Genomic DNA, 22,540 nt, shown 5'->3' with positions numbered 1-22,540 from the left:
GGCACATAAAAGACACCATTTCGAGAGTGGTCGTTTTCGTGCGGGTGACACGTAAAAGCACCCACTCCACTCTCTGAGTGGTTGGCGTTAGGAAGGGCATCCAGCTGTAGAAACTCTGCCAAATCAGACTGGAGCCTGGTGTTGCCATCCGGTTTCACCAGTCCTCAGTCAAATCGTCCAACCCATGCTAGCATGGAAAGCGGACGTTAAACGATGATGATGATGATGATGATGTATTTAGAACATAAATTAACAAAGAACTGTGATAGAATATTTAAAATTAGACTTCTTGAAACAAGTTTGTACTCTAGGAGAAAGGGATGTCTTAAACAGGTTGGTAGCAATAGGATTAATGGAATTTGAAAAAGTATAAATCACTAACATCATCTGTGTCATTTCCAGTGGCAGCAGGACATTGCAAAACCTTATTTCCTTGAGCTCCAACAAATGATGGTTCTTGGACAGAATTCAGCATATTTTCAAAAAAGTTGCTGCGATCTAAAATGTTGAAGAGTTGAGAAATAATAAGAGAAAGATATTTAATGAGCATGCAGTTTATTATCAGCAGTTTCATCACAAAGACTAATAAAAACAAAAGCATAAATATCTTACTTTTCTCTTCATCATCTTGAATTTCTTCATATTGGATCCATTCCTGAAGAGAAAGGAATAAAAATCACTTGTTAAACTTGATTTATGGAAAAATGTTTTAAAAAAATAGTTTACCACTTAGGAATAATCATGTTTTCCATCCATACATGAAATGGTTCTTCTTATGCCTACTGAATTTAAATCATTTAATCTTTTAATTTCATCCTATTATGTAAAGCAATCAGCACCAAGCAGACACATCATGCAATGGAAATACCTTTTCAAAATAAATCTGATAAACTGGTAGCAGTCAAGAGATAAAGATAGTACTTTCTCTAAAAAACAAATCATGAAAACACAGAATTCTATTACCATACAAGTCATTTATCATAAACAATGTAAAACTAACAGAAAGGAAAGAATTTTCCCTACAGAATAGACAACTCCTGTAGTTCAGTCAAATCATATGCTTAGAAGTGACAGCACTTCACCATTATCATCATCATCTACTTTCGATGCTGGCATGGGTTGGACAGTTTGACAGAATCCAACAAACCTTGTGACACTGGCACTAGTGAAATTGTCATTCACTCTTCATACTACTCCTGAAGCCCCACAGATAAGTTCTATGGAATAAACATACAAATATTAACTAGTTATTGGATTGGCACTACAGCAACTGCAGAAATACTTACATTAATTTCATAATACCATTTCCTGTATTTAGCAACTTTATAATCATCTTTTTCTTTTTTGTTTTGACGAAAGTGCCAGTCAAGATGTTCTCGATATTTTTCCGTGTCATCAACGGTGAACCGTATACCGCATGAAGAACATTGGATACCATCATATATCTCATTAATAAACTGTACATATTTTCTACAATAAGCAGAAAAAATAAATATATTTAAAATGAAAAATCTATATTCAAACTTTTACATACCAATATCAATGAATTATATACTGGTGTAAGTTGCTGTTTGTAAATGTAAAAATATATTCAAAAGGATTTAATTAATATTGTAGAAGTCTAGTTAATAAAAGTTCTTATATTATTGGCACTAATTCTAATCCTTACACTATACCTTCATGCAAGAACTGATAACTGAACTTAGTCAAAGCGTAATTTTCTCTTATTGAAAGTGAATTTTAATACAACTTAATAAGCGTCAAAAACCTCAAAATATGTGCTTAATGTTGCTGTTGTTTAACCATGGAGCAGCTCTGGTTGAGCAGACCGAGTTTCTATGACTAGCCCATCTTTGCACATATCCAGGGACAACACTAGCTAATATATTTTTCTAAAGATGGCAGAAAGTGATTTAAGAGAACTAGGTTGCTGTTTCTCGCAGGTTGAGTGGTCTGTTATGTTTCATGTAAACTTTCTAGAAATTAAACATTCCTTTCTTAATGGAATCCTAAATCCCATCTACCCATAAAAATACACTAGAAGATTTATGAGAATTCTTGTACCAAAAGCAGCAATGTTTCAGAAAGGTACTTCCAATTCTGATCTAATATTTTGCCTGTATTTCATTTGTGTGCATATCTATGATCCATCTATTTTTACAATAAGTATTAGGTGCCACCTGCAATTTGGATTTATCCCTGTCAACAGATTACATTCAAAGAATAATTTTATTGAAAGTTAAGGGAATAGTGGGTGCTTCCATCTTCTCAGTAATTTGTAAGAGGAAAAATAACTTATTTGCCAAACTATTAACAGAGGAGCATTTACTGCGAGAGGTGGAACAGGTAGAGTGTTAGAAACAATATTGGCTGTTGCAAGAGCAGTTTGAGTAACTGGAATAGACAATATGGCAAGAGTAGAGATATTTCCAACGAAGCCAGCTTGAAATTAAAAAGATAAATCTAAAATGTTCATGTTGGTAGATTAATACAGAATGCAAAAAAAAATTTTAAGAAGTGAATAAACCTAATAAACCTATGTAACAAAAATTAAGCCAAGTATTAGTATATTTCTTTGAATGCATCTTAGTTGTGGTGGCGTGTGTGCATAAGGAGAGGGGAGTGATGAGGAAAAAGTACTCTTTAGTAGTATTTTGATTTGAAGAAATTCACTAGCAAAATAATAGCAACAGCAATGAAAAAAAAATGGAGAGCAAGAGGGAAGGAAAACATATTTCAAAAGTAGAGACAAAGCACTTGATTTTTACAACCATTGCAATTTTTATGTTATGTTACATGAAAAAAAAAAAAAAATCATACTTACATTTTTAATTTAGCAGTTTTAAAATCAGTTAAATCTGGAATAACTTCAGGTTCTGGTTCTTTTTCCTAGGAAAAAAAAAAAAAAAGAAATAAAAGAGATAGAATGCAATAACAGGCAGATTGAACAAACAAACAACATAACTAAATGAATTAGCATATAAACCTTTTCAGGTGGCTCTTCCTTTTCTTTTTTGACTGTATTATTTGGAATTATACCTGCACTGACAAGTTTTTGGAAGAGAGTTGCAACATCAATAGGCTGTGTTACTGGTTGGGGTTGATTGACTGTTACTGGAAAAAAGCAAAAATGAAAAAAACCCAATTTACTAGATGTTGATTTTCAAGAAGATTAAAATGATGTCAATTAGAAATTTGGTTAAGTTCTTTTTCTATCGAGAAAAAAATAAAAACCCTTCTTAATTAATACAATTCCAGTTAAAATATTGAAGAGGCAAAAGGCAGTGAGCTGGCAGAAACGTCAGCACACTGGGCGAAATACTTAACGGTATTTCATCTGTCTTCATGTTCTGAGTTCAAATTTGCTTTTCATCTTTTTAGGGTTGATAAATTAAGTACCAGTTGCATACTGGGGTCGATCTAATTGATTGTCTCCCACCTCCCCCCAAATTTCAGGCCATGTGCCCAGAGTAGAAAAGAATACTGAAGGGGCAAGTTGTTATTCCATTAACTAGGATATTCACAGAACATAAGCACTTAGATTAATACTTGTCACTTATTCTTTCTTTTATCTTTCTCCCTTCCCTTCCCTTGATTTCTTTTACATCTGTAGTCCTGATAGCTCTGTATGGAATACAAATAGGCAGCTTTATAAGCCTAAACTATTGCTCTTACAGCTAATTATAAGTCTGTTCTGATAAAGTAATTATTTAAGTTTTAAAAATAACATTTCACTTTATTCCCTCACACACATGGAGTGAACAATAAGAATAATTAGTACAAGAACATTTCAAATAATTACTTACATAAATTATTAGGAGGTGGCACTATTTTGTTGAGTGCTGAAGGAAGAGATGCTAGGCCTGGTAATAATGTAGGAGCATTTACTGTGAGAGGTGGAGCAGGTACAGTGTTAGAAACAATATTGGCTGTTGCAAGAGCAGTTTGAGAAACTGGAATAGATGATATGGCAGGAGTAGAGATATTTCCGACAAAGCCAGCTAAAAGAAATATAAGGAGAAAAAGTCAAGATGAAATTTAAATAATACCTTTTTATAATTATGTAAAAATAATTAACATAAACAATACTAACCTGTTGTAAAAGTAATCTGTGGAAACTGATGTGGAGCAACAGATGCAGGTGTTGGAACTGGAGCTAAACCTGGAGGGAGGGTTGGTAGTGGTGGGAGAGCGACTGCACTGATAGTTCCTGCCATGTTGGGATAAAATGGTGGCTGGCCACTATTGATTAAACTGGGAGCTGGAAGTGGTTGTACAGAAGTTGACCCCATGATGGGAGATATTGTTGGGAACCTTAAACTTTCCAAAGGTCTTTCTGGTGGGAAATGAGATGGTCGAATCATTGCCATTGTATCTGGTTGATTTCGTCTCCTTTCAAAAGTAACATCCCAATGTGGAGGTCTTGGCTGAAAGTTATCTGGTACTCTTGGTCGATTAAAGTTATTAACTAGAGGTGTCGGAGGAAACATATTTGAAGTACCAAAATTAAATTGTGGTCTGTTAGGTTCAGGGGTAACAGGCAACTCTCCGAGAATTTTTACTGTAGGAGAGGCCCCTTTCAGCATGACAGTGTGTGTTCTGTTACCAAGATGTATTTCTACTGGTGGACCTTCAAATCGAACTTCAAACCATTTACCATCAATAATAACTTCATGTGCAGGGCCACCAAATGCAAGAAAATGAGGACGTTTGCCAAGACGAATTTTAATTGGTTTATCAACTGGAACCATGTATGGAGTGTCGTCTATGATAATTTCCCGATCTGGACCATCAAACCTGATACCATGTGGTTTGCCATCAATAACAACAAAAGGTATCCGGCAGTTCAATTTCAATTCACATTGTTTACAATCAATCAGAATTTGCCTTGGTGGAGGATCAAACCTTATTTCATGGCAAATATTGTTAATAAATATACTCCTTGGCGGTCCACCATATATGCCCTGTTTTACTCTATCAATAAAAATCATCATATCTCTTCCATCAACGTGTAGAAAGTGTTCAGCTTTGTTAAGAACAATGCGCCTTGGTGGTGCATCTACTCGTACCTCAAAACTTTGTCCATCAATCCATAAATGTTTAGGTTGGCCCTGATAATGTATTCTGTGCCAGCGACCGTCAATTTGTACATCCTTAATATCCTCACCAAATCGGTAATATAAGTGGTTGTTTATTGATATAGCTCTTTCTCTACCATCAGCAAACATTTCAAATACTTTTCCATGCAACCTAATTTTTCGACGCTTTCCATTGAGTACAACTTCATAAGGTTTATGGTCAATTACAACTTCGGACATTTCACTATCCATTACAACTGCATTTCCTTTCCATCGTGGATCTACCAAATCAGATTGCATTAATGCACCTGGACCCCAAGGTGCATTATTAGAGTGGACTGGATGTGGTTGGTTAGAAAGTGGGACGTTACATGGAGGCATTTCGTTAACTTGATTTCTCATATCAGCATCTTGATGATGATTAGAGAGAAATAAATGGGATGTATCTCTTTGAGGACTGTGGGAATTAACCTCAGGAGTTACTTCTGCTACCCACTTGTTTGATTTTATCTGATCATGTACATGGTAGTTTTTAATGTCATGGGACCTCTGATCAAAACTTTGACCATCTTCATAATGATCAAGCTGTTTACCAGACTTATCATAATTAATATTCTGCAAATTACCAATTTGCTTTAAAACTAACTGATGCTCTTCATGAGATAATTTGCCTGACTCAGCTAGTCTTGCTGCACCTATAAGTAAGCTAGTATGTTCATTTCTCGTAGCAGAATCTAATACTCTTCCAGAATATGAAGATTTAAATGTATTCTGCAAACAGCCAGGCCTTTGACCTGAATTCCAACGCATATCAACATCTTTGTATCGCTCATCAATATCCTTTGGAGTTGCACATGCATCATTTTCATCTGCAAAGTTATCAGGATGATCTGCTTTGAACTTTGCCCAACCTGAGTGACTACCACTTCTCATGTACGGGATGTGGTGATCACTCATTCTGCTAGGTGGTACTCTGTAATCTTGATCTTCTTTACCAAATAAATCACTGAAAAGTATTATAAAATACTTATTACAAGACAATTCTATTAGAATGATCATAAACATGGTTGCATAGAGAACAACTATAGTGGCATTACTTTTTAAATATACTGATGTAAAATATCAAGTGAATAAAACTTATTTTAATAAATGATGGATTCAGTAAAATTACTATTATTAAGCTGGTGTTTGGGAGATAAATTAAACACAATTTCAATGAAAGGCTTTTAGTTCACTTTAAGATCAAAAGGGATAATGTCAAATGAAATCAGATTTTACATAAATCCCCAGACTTTATGCAATTTAGATTTCAGACAGGTGCAACATGCACATTGTGACTCAGATGATAAAACAAATTTTAATAACCATGTCTGCTTAAGACAAAAATTATTAACTAACCTTAAATCTTCTTTTGTACTGGAAGGCTCTGGCACATCAATTCCTGGATCTGGACAAATTTGCTTTTGACTAGTTGGTCGTGACAAGCCACACTCAGATGCATTTACTAAGGAGACCTCTCTATAATCCCTATCTCTCTTAAGATTTTTCTCATCAGATGATTTTCCATTAACACTATCCTTGGGACCAGAACTATCATGCCTACTATTGCTAGAGATAGACTTGCTATGATTCGGACTGCGACGAATTTGATTTCCTTTTGAAGACATCTGGTCATTATTATCATTGTGAGACAAATGCCCATCTCCAGAGTTTTTCCACATGTCAGATCTTTGATCTTTATATTTCCTTTCTTCCTGATGCCAATTACGTGCACCACTTGACTCAGGTGATCGTTTAAAAGGAGACCGGTCTCTACCTCTTCGCCATCTAGATCTCTCATGGTCATCATCCTCATAGCGATCTCTGTACCGACTAGAAAACCTATCTTTACTACGCCGCTCACGCCCAAACCTATCTGTGTTACGGTCACGATATTCATCCTCCCGGTGTCGATTACGCCGATCTTCATCCTTATCACCAAATCTTCGTGTATCATCCTCCCGACGTTCACCACGCCGACTACCCCTAAAGTCTCGACTGTGACGACCATGTTCACGCAAATTCTCTCGGTCATCCCGTCTACGGCATTTGTCCCCATCATCACTGGCCTTTTGTCGATCCCTCGAGGAAGAACGTATCTTATCACCTGTTTGGTATTTATCACTATGCTTGTCTTCTTCACTTAGTGTTTTACTTGGAATGCAAGTATCCGCTTTGAGATAATCTCCAGAAAACTGCATAGGCTTATTTATTAAATCAACAGATTCCTCACCTAATTTAGAACCACTGAGAGCTGAATGAGGTGTAACAGTGTTTGACGTTTGTGGTGTCACATCCATTGATGAGCCTTCAGAAGAAAACCTTGAATCTTCAGTGGCACTTAAATCCATGAAATTTCCAGAGTTAGTTTTACCCATAAGTCTATCAGGAACTGAAGAAATACTTGTCGGATGTCTTACTTCTGAATCACAAGGAAGGCTAGGTAAAAACATCTGTTCATTTGTAGCATCTATCTCACCCTTTGGCAATTTCTTTTTATCATCAAAGGCTATTTTGGGAGTAATTTCTAGCCTCTGTGTCTCTCTAGAGACAGGCAATGTATGAGGAGACACAACAGCATCGAAATTATGCATATTAGATGGTAAATTATATGAGAGAACAGGAGCGTTTGTATTTGTAGACTCCTTTTCAGTTTTTCCCGTGTTATTAGACTCTTCTTTGCTCTTGCGACTAATAGTTTGAATCCTAGGATCTCTAGATGCTAAGCGCGGATCCCTGGCAAGGCGTGGGTCTCTGACTTTGGCAGGTAGTGTTACAGAAGGGGTAGTCTGTATCATGCTCGTATTATCTTGCCTATTGTTAATTTTTTGATCAGATACAAAATCGATTTTAGGTAAAGGCAATTTAGTTTTTTTGGAAACTGATGCATTTGATGAATCGTTAATCACAGAGAAGTCATTGTCCTATGGGTTGAGAGAGAGAGAAAAAAAAAAAAAAAAGGAAAATAAGTATTACTATTAATTTTTCACTAAAATGAGTACAGCTAACTAAATGCAAAAGATAAATAAAAAAACAAATTAGTCAAAGGGACGTATATACAAAATTTGAATAGAAAAAATCTAAGGAATATTTACTTAAAACAATACTGTATATGTAAGTCATCATCCAACTACAAACAAGACAACCCATAATATAACATGCATGCTCCTCAGGAATGGGGAACCTCAACCCAGATATTTCAAAGTTTAATCCATACCTACCATATAAAATGAAAGGGGTCCCTATTATTGAACAAATTAAAAACAAAAACACTGCACATAAAAAAAAAAAAAAAAACCCACACCCTAGTAGTCGCAATTTTCTGTTTGGAAAAATAGAACCCAGCACACCATTACCTGGTGCTTGTTGATACTTTCTGGTGAATTAGCTGAAGGCTCTGTTGAGTCATGGTCCACCTGCTGCTGCAATATTCCCAGTAATTCTTGCTGCTTAGCTATCAACTGTTTTCTCATCAAAGTTTCCGGTTGCTCAACAGGTTTTCTTTCTTCCTCTTTCTGTTCAGAAAAGACAGCATTAATTAGCTGCCTGACTACTGAACATTCGATAGGTTAATAAAATGTCAAATCTTATTGAAATTAGCAATGATCTTATTTGTGAAACTTGCTGTTTCAAATTTGTATGGACAGTAGCTAATGTAATAAATATAAAGACATTAAGATAATCACAAACGAAAATACCTAATTTTTATTACTACCATCCTTTATAAACCATTGTTAGACAAGAAACAATGCTATATGTTTACCATTTATTAAAATGGCTTTACTTAGTATTCTAAAAACTACTTAAATCGTGTCTTTCAAAAACAAACTTACTGCCCAACCTTTCAAATACTTAAGTGGAGGAAATGAAAACAAGGATACTACTTGGAAAAAAATCAAACCAGTTAATTTGAATGAGATAAGTCTATTAAAACCAACTGAAATGAACATGAAATGTTTATTTCCATGAAAATGGACAATGAGATATTCAATTAGCTCGAATTCTAAATCTTAATTGTGCTGTTTAAGATGGCTAAAATATGAAGCAAACTATATATATATATATATATATAAATACATAAAATTAAAAAAAAAAAAAAAAAACAGGCAGCAGACAAAATGGGAAAGGGAAGTTGGATGATGACAGGACTTATTTTGTATACACATTCTTCTGAATAAGAAAAAATTTTCCTGGCTTTATGCAGTAAAAAAAAAACAAACAAAACAAAGACACCTAACTTATTACCATGGTGACCAAAGAGTATAAATGCCTGAAATCAATTCTAAACAAAGTTAAATTTACAGAGAAAAATATGAATTCAAACCCCTTACTAATGACAAAATCAAATGAAGAATTCTTTGATTCTAGATGCACCAGAACATTACATGGCAAATACTGCATAATAATAGTTAAGCTAATAAAAGAAAACAGTATGTTCTGAAGAGTAGTGAAACAACCTTTCACTTATACTCTTAAAAAAAACCTACATCTACCTATTCATAAATATTTTATTGATTAAATCGCCTACTTAAAAGGTCACAAAAATCTGTGACTCACCCCAGTACATTACTGCTGTAGTAGTACCTTCCGAGAACCAAATGGCCACAACTAAGCATTTTACCAGATAAACACCCTCAAAATGGAGTTTCAATGAAAGAATAGGCTAATTAAAAAAACACACTTTTCATAAATAAAATCGCGACAACTTGTGTTTTCCTACATGATCCCAGGGGTGGGGGGAACCTAACAAACTGTTATGAAGCTTTGACCTCATAAAACAGATACATATACACTAATGAATGATTCTGAATAAATTATGGATTAATAAATTAAATGCAACCACAGTAAAAAAAATATACATATAAAAAATTTCCATGAAGCAAAAATGAAAATTTGGGAAAGCATTTCTCTAAGAATGAACAATAAGCTAATTTACTGCAACAAAATTCTGAAGAACCGAAACATTCCTCACATGACAAGGCAATACGTAATAGGTTAGTAAAAATGGAATTGACTAATCTTTTATTATAACTAAGGGAAGGGGGTAAAAATTCATCAACTGGAGCTGGCAGGATATCTTTTACCTGGACTAAAAATCTTGGGTTCACATGTATGTTTCCTTGTCCAGGAGGATCTGCGATGATGGGCCAAGCTGGATCCAACATGTTCACACGCATATCAAGTGCATATAGTTTCTGGTTAGGGAAAAACATCTGCCAAGTCTGTCTAAGTTTGTACATGGATCCTCTGGTTTTTTCATCCACCTATACGCCAAAAAAACCTGTATATTTAGCAATACAAACCCAATAGTCAGTCTGTCAATCTTCTTACGTTTCGGAAACCTTTTCCATTACAAACATAATCAGCAAATGAATTAATGTGTAGCAAATCTACTTGGCACAGTACTAACAACTCAAAATAGAAAAATAGCCAAGTAACTTTACATACTAAACAATCAATAACTTAAGCTCTCTGCTCAATGTAAAACATCTGATGTACAAAACATATCACAAAATCATTGAAATATATTCTTTAATAAAGCAATCAATACAAAAGAATTGAAAATTAGAGGTATTCGTAATTGGAGAAAAAAATAAAAATAAAAGACTAAACTTTATTCACTTAAAGAGCATCCAAATTACCTTTCACAAAACCCACCCATATGACTATTAAGATTTAGAAATCTACATAAAAATCACTGCAACTCATCCTAACCTTTTCAAAAGTATCACAAAATATAGCAACTATATTTTTGCTGAAAAGCTGAGGATATTCACACTCATCCAGATTCTTTATTATCGAGTCAATCAAATATAGAACTGGCAATTTCTGTGATGGTTTCACCTGAAAAGAACAAAAACAGACTCAAAATATGAAATATGATATTTTGGAAATGTGAATACAAAATAAATCACCATAATCTCAAGTTCTGAGGGAGAGGGAAAAAAACCGAATGCTTGGTTATTCAGTTTGTATAAATGAACTAGTGTGACCAAGTTCAGTGTTTTGAGTAAGCCGTGACTCTGAAAATACACTGAAATAATTCACATGTCAATAATTGTTAAATATTGGCAAGGAGCCAAATTACACAGCTTACTTTAAAAATGTAATTGAAATATAAAGAGTATGAAGAAATGTCCAAACTCTTACCTGACATCCAAAAGAATGGAACTTAACAGGTGCTTTGGAAGGAATCGTGACGCTTACTATAAGATACATTCCTTAGGTCACAAATGACCTAGTTAATGGCCAACAAAGAATGACAAATCCAGGATACAAAAATATTTTTCAAGTATTTATTACCAAGAATATCAATGATCAGCAGGAGCGATGTTTTCCACCTGTTTATCAATTTCTAATGTTTGTTATAGCACGGTGTAAAAGAAATGACACCGCCCTGTATTTCATATGTAAATGCATAATCAGAAAACCATCTTCATTTAAGAAAGTGTGTAGCATCTTCATTCCTACAGCTTTTCTTTTGATGCTCCTTCTTCAAGCTCCACTATTTGATGGAAACTGATTCTTGTCCAGTGAATCACAACAGGGTTTCTTCGTAATTTTGCAAAATGAATGGATTCCATTGATACAACTTAGCCAGTTTATGGCAAAATAAACCTAATAAAGATTCCCAAAATAGATGGCAAAGAGTTTTGTAACAACACAAAACAAACAATCTTATGATTTGCAATTAAAATACATGTTAATTTATATCAGATTTTGTATTATTAAACGAATTACCAATATTAGCAGCAAACATAAAATTATTCAGAGTTGTTGTTACAGTAACTCTTATAAAGTACATTCATTTCACAGTAAACCATCTAATTGACTTGGGAACCTCTCAAGAGTGAAAGAAACAAGTTTAGAGAAAGTTGGCGACATAAATATCAAACTTCAATTTTATAATCACAATATATTAAAATAAAAATTAATTAGCATCAAAAGTAAGCTAATTATTTAAAAATAGAAATTTTTGAAAAACATGCTGCCAGCCAACTTGATCAACTAAACCTGCATCTGTTCAAAATTGAAACTTCATTTATGATAAAAACAAAACAAACTTGCATGTTAAGTACTCAGAAGGCAAGACATATTGACTGGCAATCATTTATTCTTATAAACTAATACAGTTTCTAACTGTTCAACAAACGCCAGCTGAAATTTCTTGATACTTTTGCTGAATCCAGCTTGAGATGATGTAGCTTCTCAGGGTAAGAGAGTGTAAAAGCAGCCAATTCAAATGAAATTCATTTTATTTCTACTCAAAGATAACCCATTAATCATTTATTAGTGTTTTGATCTGCATTACATGCTCAGACACACGCATTATGCTTGACGGGTTTTTTGTTCCGATACTGTAATTCAAGACAGTAAATTTAAGGTTCAAGTGACCAATAATTACAAACTTTTGTTTATTGCTGTTTCAAAGCCAAGTTATTAATATATCAGCAATATATTTGGACATACTTTTTATTAATAGAACAGATAGCCCATGAGTTGTCCAAGGAGGGTACTTTTACTACAAACAGTGAAAAGTTCCTAATTTGTATTAATACTCGATTTTACCTTTTCCTAGATACTGATTTAACATTTTGTTGAGATATTTTCAAAATAACCCATGGTTAAATAATAGGATTCCTTAGTAAATGGAAATCACATTTTGAGCTATATATGATAAAATAATTTCAATGGAGAAAATTTCTTCATCAAGCCAAAGACTAAAATTATGAACAATTATTTACTGGATGGAGAGTTAGCCATTCATGAATAATCTATTGGGTAAAATTTACAGTATAATCAATCAATACCTCTGATATGTAATTATTGTACTTCATAAACTAATTAATGCATTCATTCTTGTGATACTAATAGTAATAATAAAACCCCCCACTGCCAGCACTCTACTACTGAGTCACCATCCTGTCTGGAAAAAAAGAAAAAAAAAAAAAAGAGAAAAAAGAAAATTACACACAAGTGTAATTAAGATAAGTTTTGAGTTTATTAATTTACATATGTATTTGTATTAACACATACAAAATCCAAACTCCTTGGACAAAAACAAGTGTAACCCCTTATCCACAAATGCACATAAGAATTTATATTTTCAACAAAATAAGAATATTACTGTCATATACGCCATCATGCCATACACAGAAGTTCACATGACCACAAAAATTACTGAAACATTCATCAAAACTAAGGGTTTTAATACACACATACAAAATGCATATTGCTTTCACAAAAAGCAAGAGTGAAATACACACCCAAATGATTCAAATTTTACTAAGGATAAAATTTGTTGAACACAGCTAATTTAATCTAGTTCTGGAAATTTCAATTTTGTTAAATGGTTGATACTAAAACCATAACCCAGAGTGGAACCATTCAAGTGTGTACTTACCTCCCTTAACTTGTCTAGAATTCACACACACACTTCAAATGAACAATATCAAAGTTATGATCCCTTTACGTTTATTAGAAACAGTTTCAACTTTATCATCAAGGAAATAGTAACTTAATATTTATCTCTATACATAGACACATACCTAGTTGACTTAAAGGCATCCGAAGTTTCTCAAGCTCTATGCACAAGGTAGACTGCATAAAGAACATATATAGAATGTGGGCTGCATGGTACTGAGCCTAGGCCCACAACTACAAACACGAAGCCACGGAAATTGGTTAAGTGTTAGTTGATATATGTAATACTAATTCCAATAAAGATGACATGAACAATTAGCTAGGCAGTGCAAGTCTAAAGGGGATAAGTTATTGATTGATAATACTTTTGGCTTTGTTGTAGCATATCATACAGACTGTTTCATTACACCAATGCTACCAAAGGAGCTGAACTACAGAATCTTCTTTACTCAGTGTTTGGTCCTAGATAGCTTGAAATGTACATATTTTACTTAGAGATTCCATTTTCAGCATGGTTTCTGTGGTCAACTGACCTTTTTATCAGGAGTCACTTTTCCATCACTTATCAAGGTTCAGCAAGAACTGGGTGGATTTTAAGTTACTGGCATTAGAAAGGCAGTCTCCGATTTGGACAAAAGGTTCTAATCCTTGACATTCCAAACAAACCATTGTTCTAACATTTTAAAGTGGCTACCAAGGGGTTTATACATAACTATATAAACCATGGATACAAATGTTGAGGCAGATGAAAACTGTGGACCCCAACAAATGACCTGAATGTGTCTATAGGGTAAGAGACAAGCCAAGTGCCAGCAGCTTGTTCAAGAAACATTGCTCTCAAAACAGTCGAGTACACCTAGTTGTAAAGAAAGTGCAAGGAAATCTCCCCTCAATAAAATTGTCTCAAAACACCAGCAACATTTAAAATGACCAAAGTAAATACTTCAATAATATTAATAGAATAATGTGTTGATTATTCAATATCATGTAGCAAGTTATTAGCAGTGATATTTTCAGGAACTGTTAATGTCACAAAACAGTTATCTAAGTAATCTGAAAGCCTAATTCAATAGTTGAATGTATTTCAGTTTTGGTTTGGTGTGTTAATAAGTAGGTAAAGTGGAATATGGTGCATGTATTAATATTCATTAATTAAGTGTTAAATTAGAGTTCAGCCGAGTAATATCAAAAACCATCACCATGTGATGGACACAAATGGTTATTTAGTTAATATTTTCCAGAGTTAATTCTAATAAACAATCACTGACAAACACATATACACCACAAAATATTATAAGCAGTGCTTTCTGGTTCAGAATGTTTCATAACTATATGATTTCTGGATAACTCCCACTGGATGGCACCTTGGGCAAGTGCTTTTCATCATGCTTCAAAACGTGGTTAGTGATCCTGCCCAACTGTGGTTGCTGTTGGCTGGTGTCAATGCCTTTTGAATGAAACTGGTAGACGTAGAATGAAATATAGATAAGTATTTCCCCAGTCTTCGCATGTGTTTACTGACTGGAAACAAACCACACAGTTCATAAATATGTCTGCTTGCAGTTTAATGTGAAAGCCTGTTGGACTCCTTGACATGTGTGATCTCTGTAAACAAAAGGCTCAGTATAACCTTGTCTGGACTGTTTGTTGTTCAGTAGATTGGGAGTGCTTACTACTCTGCTCAGAAACGAAAAGGACACCTGACTCTGTAGAAATCTCTTCCTCACGAAAGCATGGAAAAACAAATGTTAAAACAATTAGGAGATCATTCAGCTGGCAGAGATGGTTTTCATGACCAACACAAAAAGTATAGCGACTTGTAAATTTGTATGATGTCACAGAGTATAGTACCTTACTCTAAAAAAATAAAAAAAATCAGTGCCAGCTGTAGAACACTATCTCAAACTCCCCCCATCAATGGAAATAAGGGAAAAGCTGACAAAACTAATGATTCAACATATATTTGCAAAGAAGACTAACATTTTAAAAAAAGCCTAGAGTTTAACTACAACCAAATATTCGAAATGTGAACAGAAAATTGTTGTGAAAAACATTTCCACAAGTTCTACAAAACTATTTCCAAAGCATGGGTTATTCGAAAGCCAAGACACACCCAAATCACCCACTATACTTGGTTTTTAATCTAGAATCAAATGTTCACTTTAAGTCCATAACAACTGTTACATAGACCTGTATTTTTGAACCCCAACAGCACTAACACATGAAGATACTAAAATACATCTACCTAACATTCTAAGACCACAGTTAACCAATATGCATAACCTCATGCTACCTTGGTATTTAACTTATAATATTAATGTATACTTTTTGCCATGCAATTAACCTCCCCCCATTTTAATCACATATAAATGTATGGATTCAAAAGTATAAATGCTTAACCAAAATTGACAATTAAGTTCACTTTTAAATTTCTCTTAAGCCTAAAAGTACAGAATAAATTTGAGAATTGGCACAGAAACCATTCAATATTAAGTCAGTCCACACAAGACAAGCAGGCAAAAGATTTCCTGCAAAGAAAGCAGATTAGTTACCAAGATGTTTTCTGAAATTTAGATAGAAATATTGTTTTTAGAGACAAAGGCATGTGTTCAAAGTATTTTTTTTGGTTTTGCTTTACCCAACTACTATGACAATTTGAAACACTGCTACCAGATTATTACCTGACACATAGAAAACAATACCAGTGAAACATTTAACTGGATTTACTCAAACAGGTTGTAACACTTCTTGTTGCAACAGAAAAAAAAGAACACTAGATGAAACAGCAACATTTTGTTGTTCCTGTAAGATAGTAAATTATTTCCAATTTACTTGCCAGAACATTATCTAGACAAGTTACACAAAACTAAAGCCACCTGGAGCAGATAAAGCAAGGAACACGCCAAGACAATACAATCAAATATATCTTGCAGCAATCTAAGACATCAATATGATTAAGATATACATTCTCCCAATCATTGATCTTGAACTGTGTAAAATAAGTTTAAGAGAAACTAAATCAAGATCGTAGGCTAGTAGAGCTTGAGCTTACCTCTTGTTCGATTTTGATCTTCATCATACCAAGGGACTGAATGACAATTTAGTATGTGCTTTAATATATCAAATCCACAAATGAATATCGAAAAAGAGAGTGAAATGAAGAAAAAAAGCATGCATATGGCTGGATTTTGTCAACCAAAACTAAAGCTTTTATTTTTCTTCCATTCTCACTCAAACTTACTACCAGGTTAATTATTTTTAAAATGACAACTTGGTTCAAGCTATTCAAATTAAAATTTATTTCGTTATAGCAATTTAGCAATTTTGTGTAAGAGAATACATTTTCGCCCTTCATGTTTTTCCAAAGAATTACGAGTCAGTCAATGTATTTTGACAAACTTCTTTAGAAAAACTGTAACCTTTCAATCTTTGTACATAAAATATCGAACAAAGTGATACAAACTAAAAATCAAAATAATCAATAATCAGCAGTGACAAATACAATTTTTTTTTTTTTTTTAGGTATTTCCATATCTTTTATTTAACTTTTATATACAGAACAACTTTTAAATAATTTTTCAAGCTTACATAATAACCGTAAGATGTAGATTAAAGAAAACTTTACCTTTAAAAAAAGGCTATGCAGACAAAACTTTCTTTTCAAATAACTTATTAAAAAAAAGGGGGAGGGGCATCCTGCTATTTGATACTGCCAATTATAACGATTATTTGTTCGCTTTCAGTATACTCCAGTATGATGTTCGACATTTTATATGTACAAAGATTAAAAAGATCATCGGAAGATTCTTTTAAATATTTTTGGATGACGAACCTCTTATGGCAAGCAAAGGGAGAGTTAGTATGTTATTACAAACAAATGTACAATTTTTAAAGACAAATTTGAAGCCTTCCAGAAAATAATGGTAAAAACAAAACAAATCTTGCATTGCAGTTATGGTTGTACAAATCCACCATTTAACTCTAAAACCACTCCTTTAATGACGTATTTAGTATTATTATTATTATTATATATATATAAATAAATACACACACACACACCACAATGCTTTTATTAGGTTATATAATAAAACAATGGCCCCATAAACTGAAGTATTACTTAAATGTTTTCATTGAGTACCTTATTCAATTACTTCATAGACTACATCGTGTATACACACACACAGAATTGACGTTTTCTACGAGTTATTTCTATTGTGATAGAAGGGAAACAACCATGCTAATTAGAATAAAATTCGGGGAAGGAGAGAGTGAAAGGTCTATTAACTGAAACCCCGCCCAGTTACTACTAAACAAGGAGTAGTTTCGAGAATATGGAGGTGGTTTGGTTGTCGAAGGGAAAATAAATACAAAGGAAAACTAACTAGAGACGGATGAAACTAAATTTCACATAGTGTACAACATTAACCCAATAAAATTATGCTAATCGAAAAATCGGTTTTTGTCTAGTATATGCTATGCCCCATTCCGAAATTCATTACTGACGTTATCTCCTGTAATTTTTTTTTTTGGTTTCGGAATAAAAACTTATCTAACAGATTAGAAAACGGATAAATGTATTCGGGCTAGTACACCCTGCACAAGCCATTGTATGTCACAGTTGTACAAGCTTGGATTTCATAAGCGTTCAACAGTGACAACTGCTACAACGGTAGACATATATTACATATTCTGTAAAGATCTATGAAATGATTACGAATAAACATTAAATGGATGGATTAAATTATACTTTTTAAAAATGCAGCGTAATAACGAGTAAAAAAAAAAAAGCATCCTTCATTACTTTTAAAATATACTTTTACTCCCACCTCAGGCTGTATCATGTATATATTTGTGGATGCATATATATATACTACACATGTAGTCATACAAACGAAGATAAAAATTCAGGCTCAGTGTGGTTAAAATATTGCACACTAGCAAGAATCATTATCATATATATATATATATATATATATACACACACACACAGTTTTAAATATTCGACTCCAATGGCACCATATTGTATGTTAGAACTTAGTAGAATACTAAAACATACGCGATTCCTTCCACGAAGTACATGTATATTAAAGTTTAGAATAATGCGAAAGACATTATTGAGTAATATTGGCAATAGAAGTAAATTGAATACACACACACACACAAAATTCAGAGATTTAAGTACACTAGGAACACGCCGTTCCAAAATAGCTAAAAACTCCTCGGAAATTAACTTTAAATATTTATCCTATCTAAAACAAGTAAATGAATTGCATTTAATAACGATAACACACTAAAATTCGCAGTAAGAGAAGAGGGAAGATGAAAATAAGGAATAACTACAAATTGAAACAGCATATTTTAAAAGGGATTTTGTAGAGAGGCTTACCGGGGTGTAGATTATGTTTAAAAAAATAATAAATAAATAAAATTGTACGGAAATCCGTTTTCGAGGGCATGGGTTACGAATGTAAAGGTTTCAAACATAAATCATGGAAAAAAAATTAATTAAATGCTAAAGCTACAGAAATTGGCGGTAATAGGGAGGGGTGCCAATGCACCCCCCTCCAATTTTTGCTTCTAATTTTGTCAAAAATTACTACCGAAAGCGTAAACTCAGTATAAAATAAGCATTTTGAAAAACAGTTAAAGGGTAGCAGAGTTGGGTGGGACACCAATCTGTTATGTCAAATGCGTTAATCTAAATAAATAAACAACCATAGAGCAATACAAAACACCTTGAAATAGAACTGAGACATTCTTTTGTAATCACGAGGATTTGCAATTTTCTAAAACGTTAAAGCTAAAACGAATAGAAAAAGAATCGATCTTGTTTAAGCTTTTCAAATTCATCAGTATGCCTAACATTATGAATACATTACTTCCATCACTGCTACCAAACGAAGTGTGTGTACCATCCTGTTTTAGCTTCTACAAAAATTGCCTTTCGTATTTCATTTTGAATCATTACTTATGTTTGCATAACAAGTTTCAGATTGTTAATTCTTCAGTTTTACACAAACTCGTCAAACTATATAGACTATAATGTCGTCCATTGATATATTTACTTAAAACGTTAAGCATTAAGAAATATTTGAACCTATAATAATCATAATAAAATGATCATATGACAGCTTAAACGTTCCACTAAATATAAATCAGTTGCTATGTGGTAAGTAGCTTGCTTACCAACCACATGGTTCTGGGTTCAGTCCCACTGCGTGGCACCTTGGGCAAGTGTCTCCTACTATAGCCTCGGGTCGACCAAAGCCTTGTGAGTGGATTTAGTAGACGGAAACTGAAAGAAGCCTGTCGTATATATGTATATATATATATACATGCATGTCTGTGTCTGTCCCCCCCACCCAACATCGCTTGACAACCGATGCTGGTGTGTTTACGTCCCCGTAACTTAGCGGTTCGGCAAAACAGACCGATAGAATAAGTACTAGGCTTACAAAGAATAAGTCCCGGGGTCGATTAGCTCGACTAAAAGGCGGTGCTCCAGCATGGCCACAGTCAAAATGACTGAAACAAGTAAAAGAGTAAACTCGTCAAACTATATAGACTATGTCTTACATTGACTTAAAACGTTAAGCATTAAGAAATATTTGAACCTATAATAATGATAATAAAATGATCATATGACAGCTTAAACGTTCCACTAAATATAAATCAGTTGAAATAAAATATACGAAAAGGAAAAAAAAAACCTACAACTAGAGGTCATGTAACAAACATTAACTGACCTATATTATGAATTCAATGAAGGAGTTACTACTGAATTTACTTATATGATTCGCATTTAAAAACAGAAGGAATAAGAAATTTAACACAATACAATAATGGAAGAAGAAGAAGAAAAAGTAAAAACACAAACACATAAGTAGAATTATAATAGAGAAGCTTTCATTTCGCACTCAAATTTCAATCACACAAACCAAAGATGGCGGTCGCGGAAAAACATAAAAAGAAAGGAAAATATTGATTGAAATCCGATGGCGAATTGATAGAATCCTAAAAAAAAAATGTAGAAAGCGAAACCTTTTGTAAATGCTGCTCGATCAGCTGAACGATGTGTTGGGCATACTGGATATGATCTTCGGCAAGCATGGTCAACATACTGATTAGTGGCTTGCTATTAATCGTCAAGTCAGCAAGAGACGAACGGTAGCTATCTATCACTTCTTCGGCATCAGCCATTTTCTCATATATATATAGAGTCTAGTGAATCTTCTGTTGAAGGTTTTGATGTAGAGAATTTTACAACTTCAGAACTGCTCCATAAAAAATAGATATTGGAAAAATATAAAAAAAAAAACTTCCTGCCTGTAAAAATTACTTTCTAGCGATATATTAGTGTTGCTGTTCTCTTTACAAAGCTATAATTTTGTTAGACATCTTCAAGAGAAGTCGAAGTAACAGCTAAGAGACGCAGGACAATGACGTAGACAGCTCACGCTTACGCAGAATCACCGACTGACGTTCTCATTGGTCAATATTGTTTGCACACGTGATTCAAAATACCTTCCATTGTAAAGAAATAAATTTTAAGGAAAGAAGTTCTCTTGAATTCTTGGAATCATTATATGTCTTTTTTAATAGAATAATACTCGCCTCTACTTCTTTTTCTATTTAAGATAAAATGTTTAAGAATTCATGCAGTTTATAATGAAATTTTATCGATATTTTAAAATATATTGAGTTCAGTCAAATTAACGAACAGTTAATACAGTTTTTGCGGTAAATAAGTCTACATATGTGATTGAAAATTAGTTCGCGAGAAAAGAAATATATTTTCATGATCTTAAAAAAATATTGACAAAAACAAAATATTCTTATTTTTATTCTAGTTTAAATTCAAAAGGAACAGAAAATTATAACGTCAAATATAGAAATGTTAAAAAAAACCGGAAGCTAACGGGATTTACTGCCGAACTTTTTTGGTCACCGTGAATCTCTGGTATTTTGTTTTGTTGCCAATATTATTTAAAATTATTGTCAGTGTGAGAGGTTAACGCCATTTTTATATGATTCCATAAACATTATTTAGATATATATTTATTTCGATGTACGTTCAGTAATGTTATGTTTTTCGATATTTTACGCCTCATTTACAAAAGCCATTCAATAACTTGTTAGACCTATTTCTGGAAGATAAACATCTGACTGTCTGCCTCTGTGTGTATGTGTGCATATATATATATATAGTTTGATAATTAAAAGTAAAATATATTTTATGCTTTAATACAGCTTTTTTTTTTTTTTAGTGCTACATTATCTTCTATTCTTGATATGATTCTGTTCTGATTGTCCCTATATATAAACCTTTAATATCTTATATCATCACCCTTCTCATTGATCTTTAAATTCTTGTACAGCTTCCCCAGGAATATTACTATTTTTCGCGAAGATCTTCCATAAGGTAAGTCAATTGTGATTTTTTTTTTGTTTATCTATTAAATTAGCTAACCACATTTTAAATTAATTGTTTAATCAATTAAGCTTTTGCTATAGTGTCTGTATGGGATGTGAGCAGACGACGAAGTGGGTGTGTTGCCTTTTAAATTTTATATATTTTTAAATGATAATGTAGCTTTTTTTTCTAAAAACCCCCAAACCTAAACATCGCAAATATTCATCTACGTTGTTACTTCTCTTGGATATATATCTCTATTGTCAGTTTGTGAGCTGTAACTTAATTTTAGAAATAAATTATGCGTGTGTTTGTGTGTATCAGAACAAATCAAATACAAATTTTTAACTTGGTTATCTTTTTTCCTTCTTTCGCCTTAATACCTATTTTGATTCATTCTACTGAAAATATTAATAATTCATACATACATAAAATACACCGCTATAGATTATATATAATATATATATGGGTAGATAGGTGTGCGTATAATATAAATAAGGTAGAAAGATATTCCTATAATTATTTACTATTGCGAGTAATGAATACGCACACGCACACACACACACACACACACACACACACACAC

General features: G+C 33.2%; 2 protein-coding genes across 7 annotated transcripts in view; one reads left to right on the top strand and one right to left on the bottom strand.

Annotated features, from left to right (window-relative positions):
* Window positions 1–21,008, bottom strand: part of LOC106872667 (pre-mRNA cleavage complex 2 protein Pcf11) — a 24,495-nt gene extending 3,487 nt beyond the window's left edge. The window contains exons 1-12 of one of the 3 annotated variants that reach the window (XM_014919733.2): window positions 20,583–21,008; window positions 10,833–10,961; window positions 10,202–10,381; window positions 8,474–8,632; window positions 6,477–8,041; window positions 4,094–6,084; window positions 3,807–3,953; window positions 2,987–3,114; window positions 2,825–2,889; window positions 1,287–1,470; window positions 613–655; window positions 383–498 (exon numbers count right to left, since the gene is read on the bottom strand). In XM_014919733.2, the coding sequence (XP_014775219.1) occupies window positions 383–498; window positions 613–655; window positions 1,287–1,470; window positions 2,825–2,889; window positions 2,987–3,114; window positions 3,807–3,953; window positions 4,094–6,084; window positions 6,477–8,041; window positions 8,474–8,632; window positions 10,202–10,381; window positions 10,833–10,961; window positions 20,583–20,741 (4,866 nt within the window). In that variant the 5' untranslated portion in view covers window positions 20,742–21,008. Of the gene's footprint in view, window positions 1–382; window positions 499–612; window positions 656–1,286; window positions 1,471–2,824; window positions 2,890–2,986; window positions 3,115–3,806; window positions 4,002–4,093; window positions 6,085–6,476; window positions 8,042–8,473; window positions 8,633–10,201; window positions 10,382–10,832; window positions 10,962–20,582 lie in introns of all 3 variants that reach the window. The other 2 variants (XM_014919732.1, XM_014919734.1) reach the window with 2 other exon arrangements.
* Window positions 21,009–21,104: 96 nt separating this feature from the next.
* The window catches only part of LOC106872668 (ras-related protein Rab-30), an 18,603-nt gene continuing 17,167 nt past the window's right edge, over window positions 21,105–22,540 (top strand). The window contains exons 1-3 of one of the 4 annotated variants that reach the window (XM_052972482.1): window positions 21,105–21,281; window positions 21,392–21,501; window positions 21,920–21,963. The gene's annotated coding sequence lies outside the window, so the exon portion shown is untranslated. The other 3 variants (XM_014919737.2, XM_014919736.2, XM_052972483.1) reach the window with 3 other exon arrangements.

Source organism: Octopus bimaculoides, chromosome 13 (assembly GCF_001194135.2).
Source record: "Octopus bimaculoides isolate UCB-OBI-ISO-001 chromosome 13, ASM119413v2, whole genome shotgun sequence".
Classification (NCBI taxonomy): Eukaryota; Metazoa; Mollusca; class Cephalopoda; order Octopoda; family Octopodidae; genus Octopus; species Octopus bimaculoides.
The sequence above is the reverse complement of the archived record's forward strand: the minus strand, read 5'-3'. Positions and strand labels throughout refer to the sequence as shown.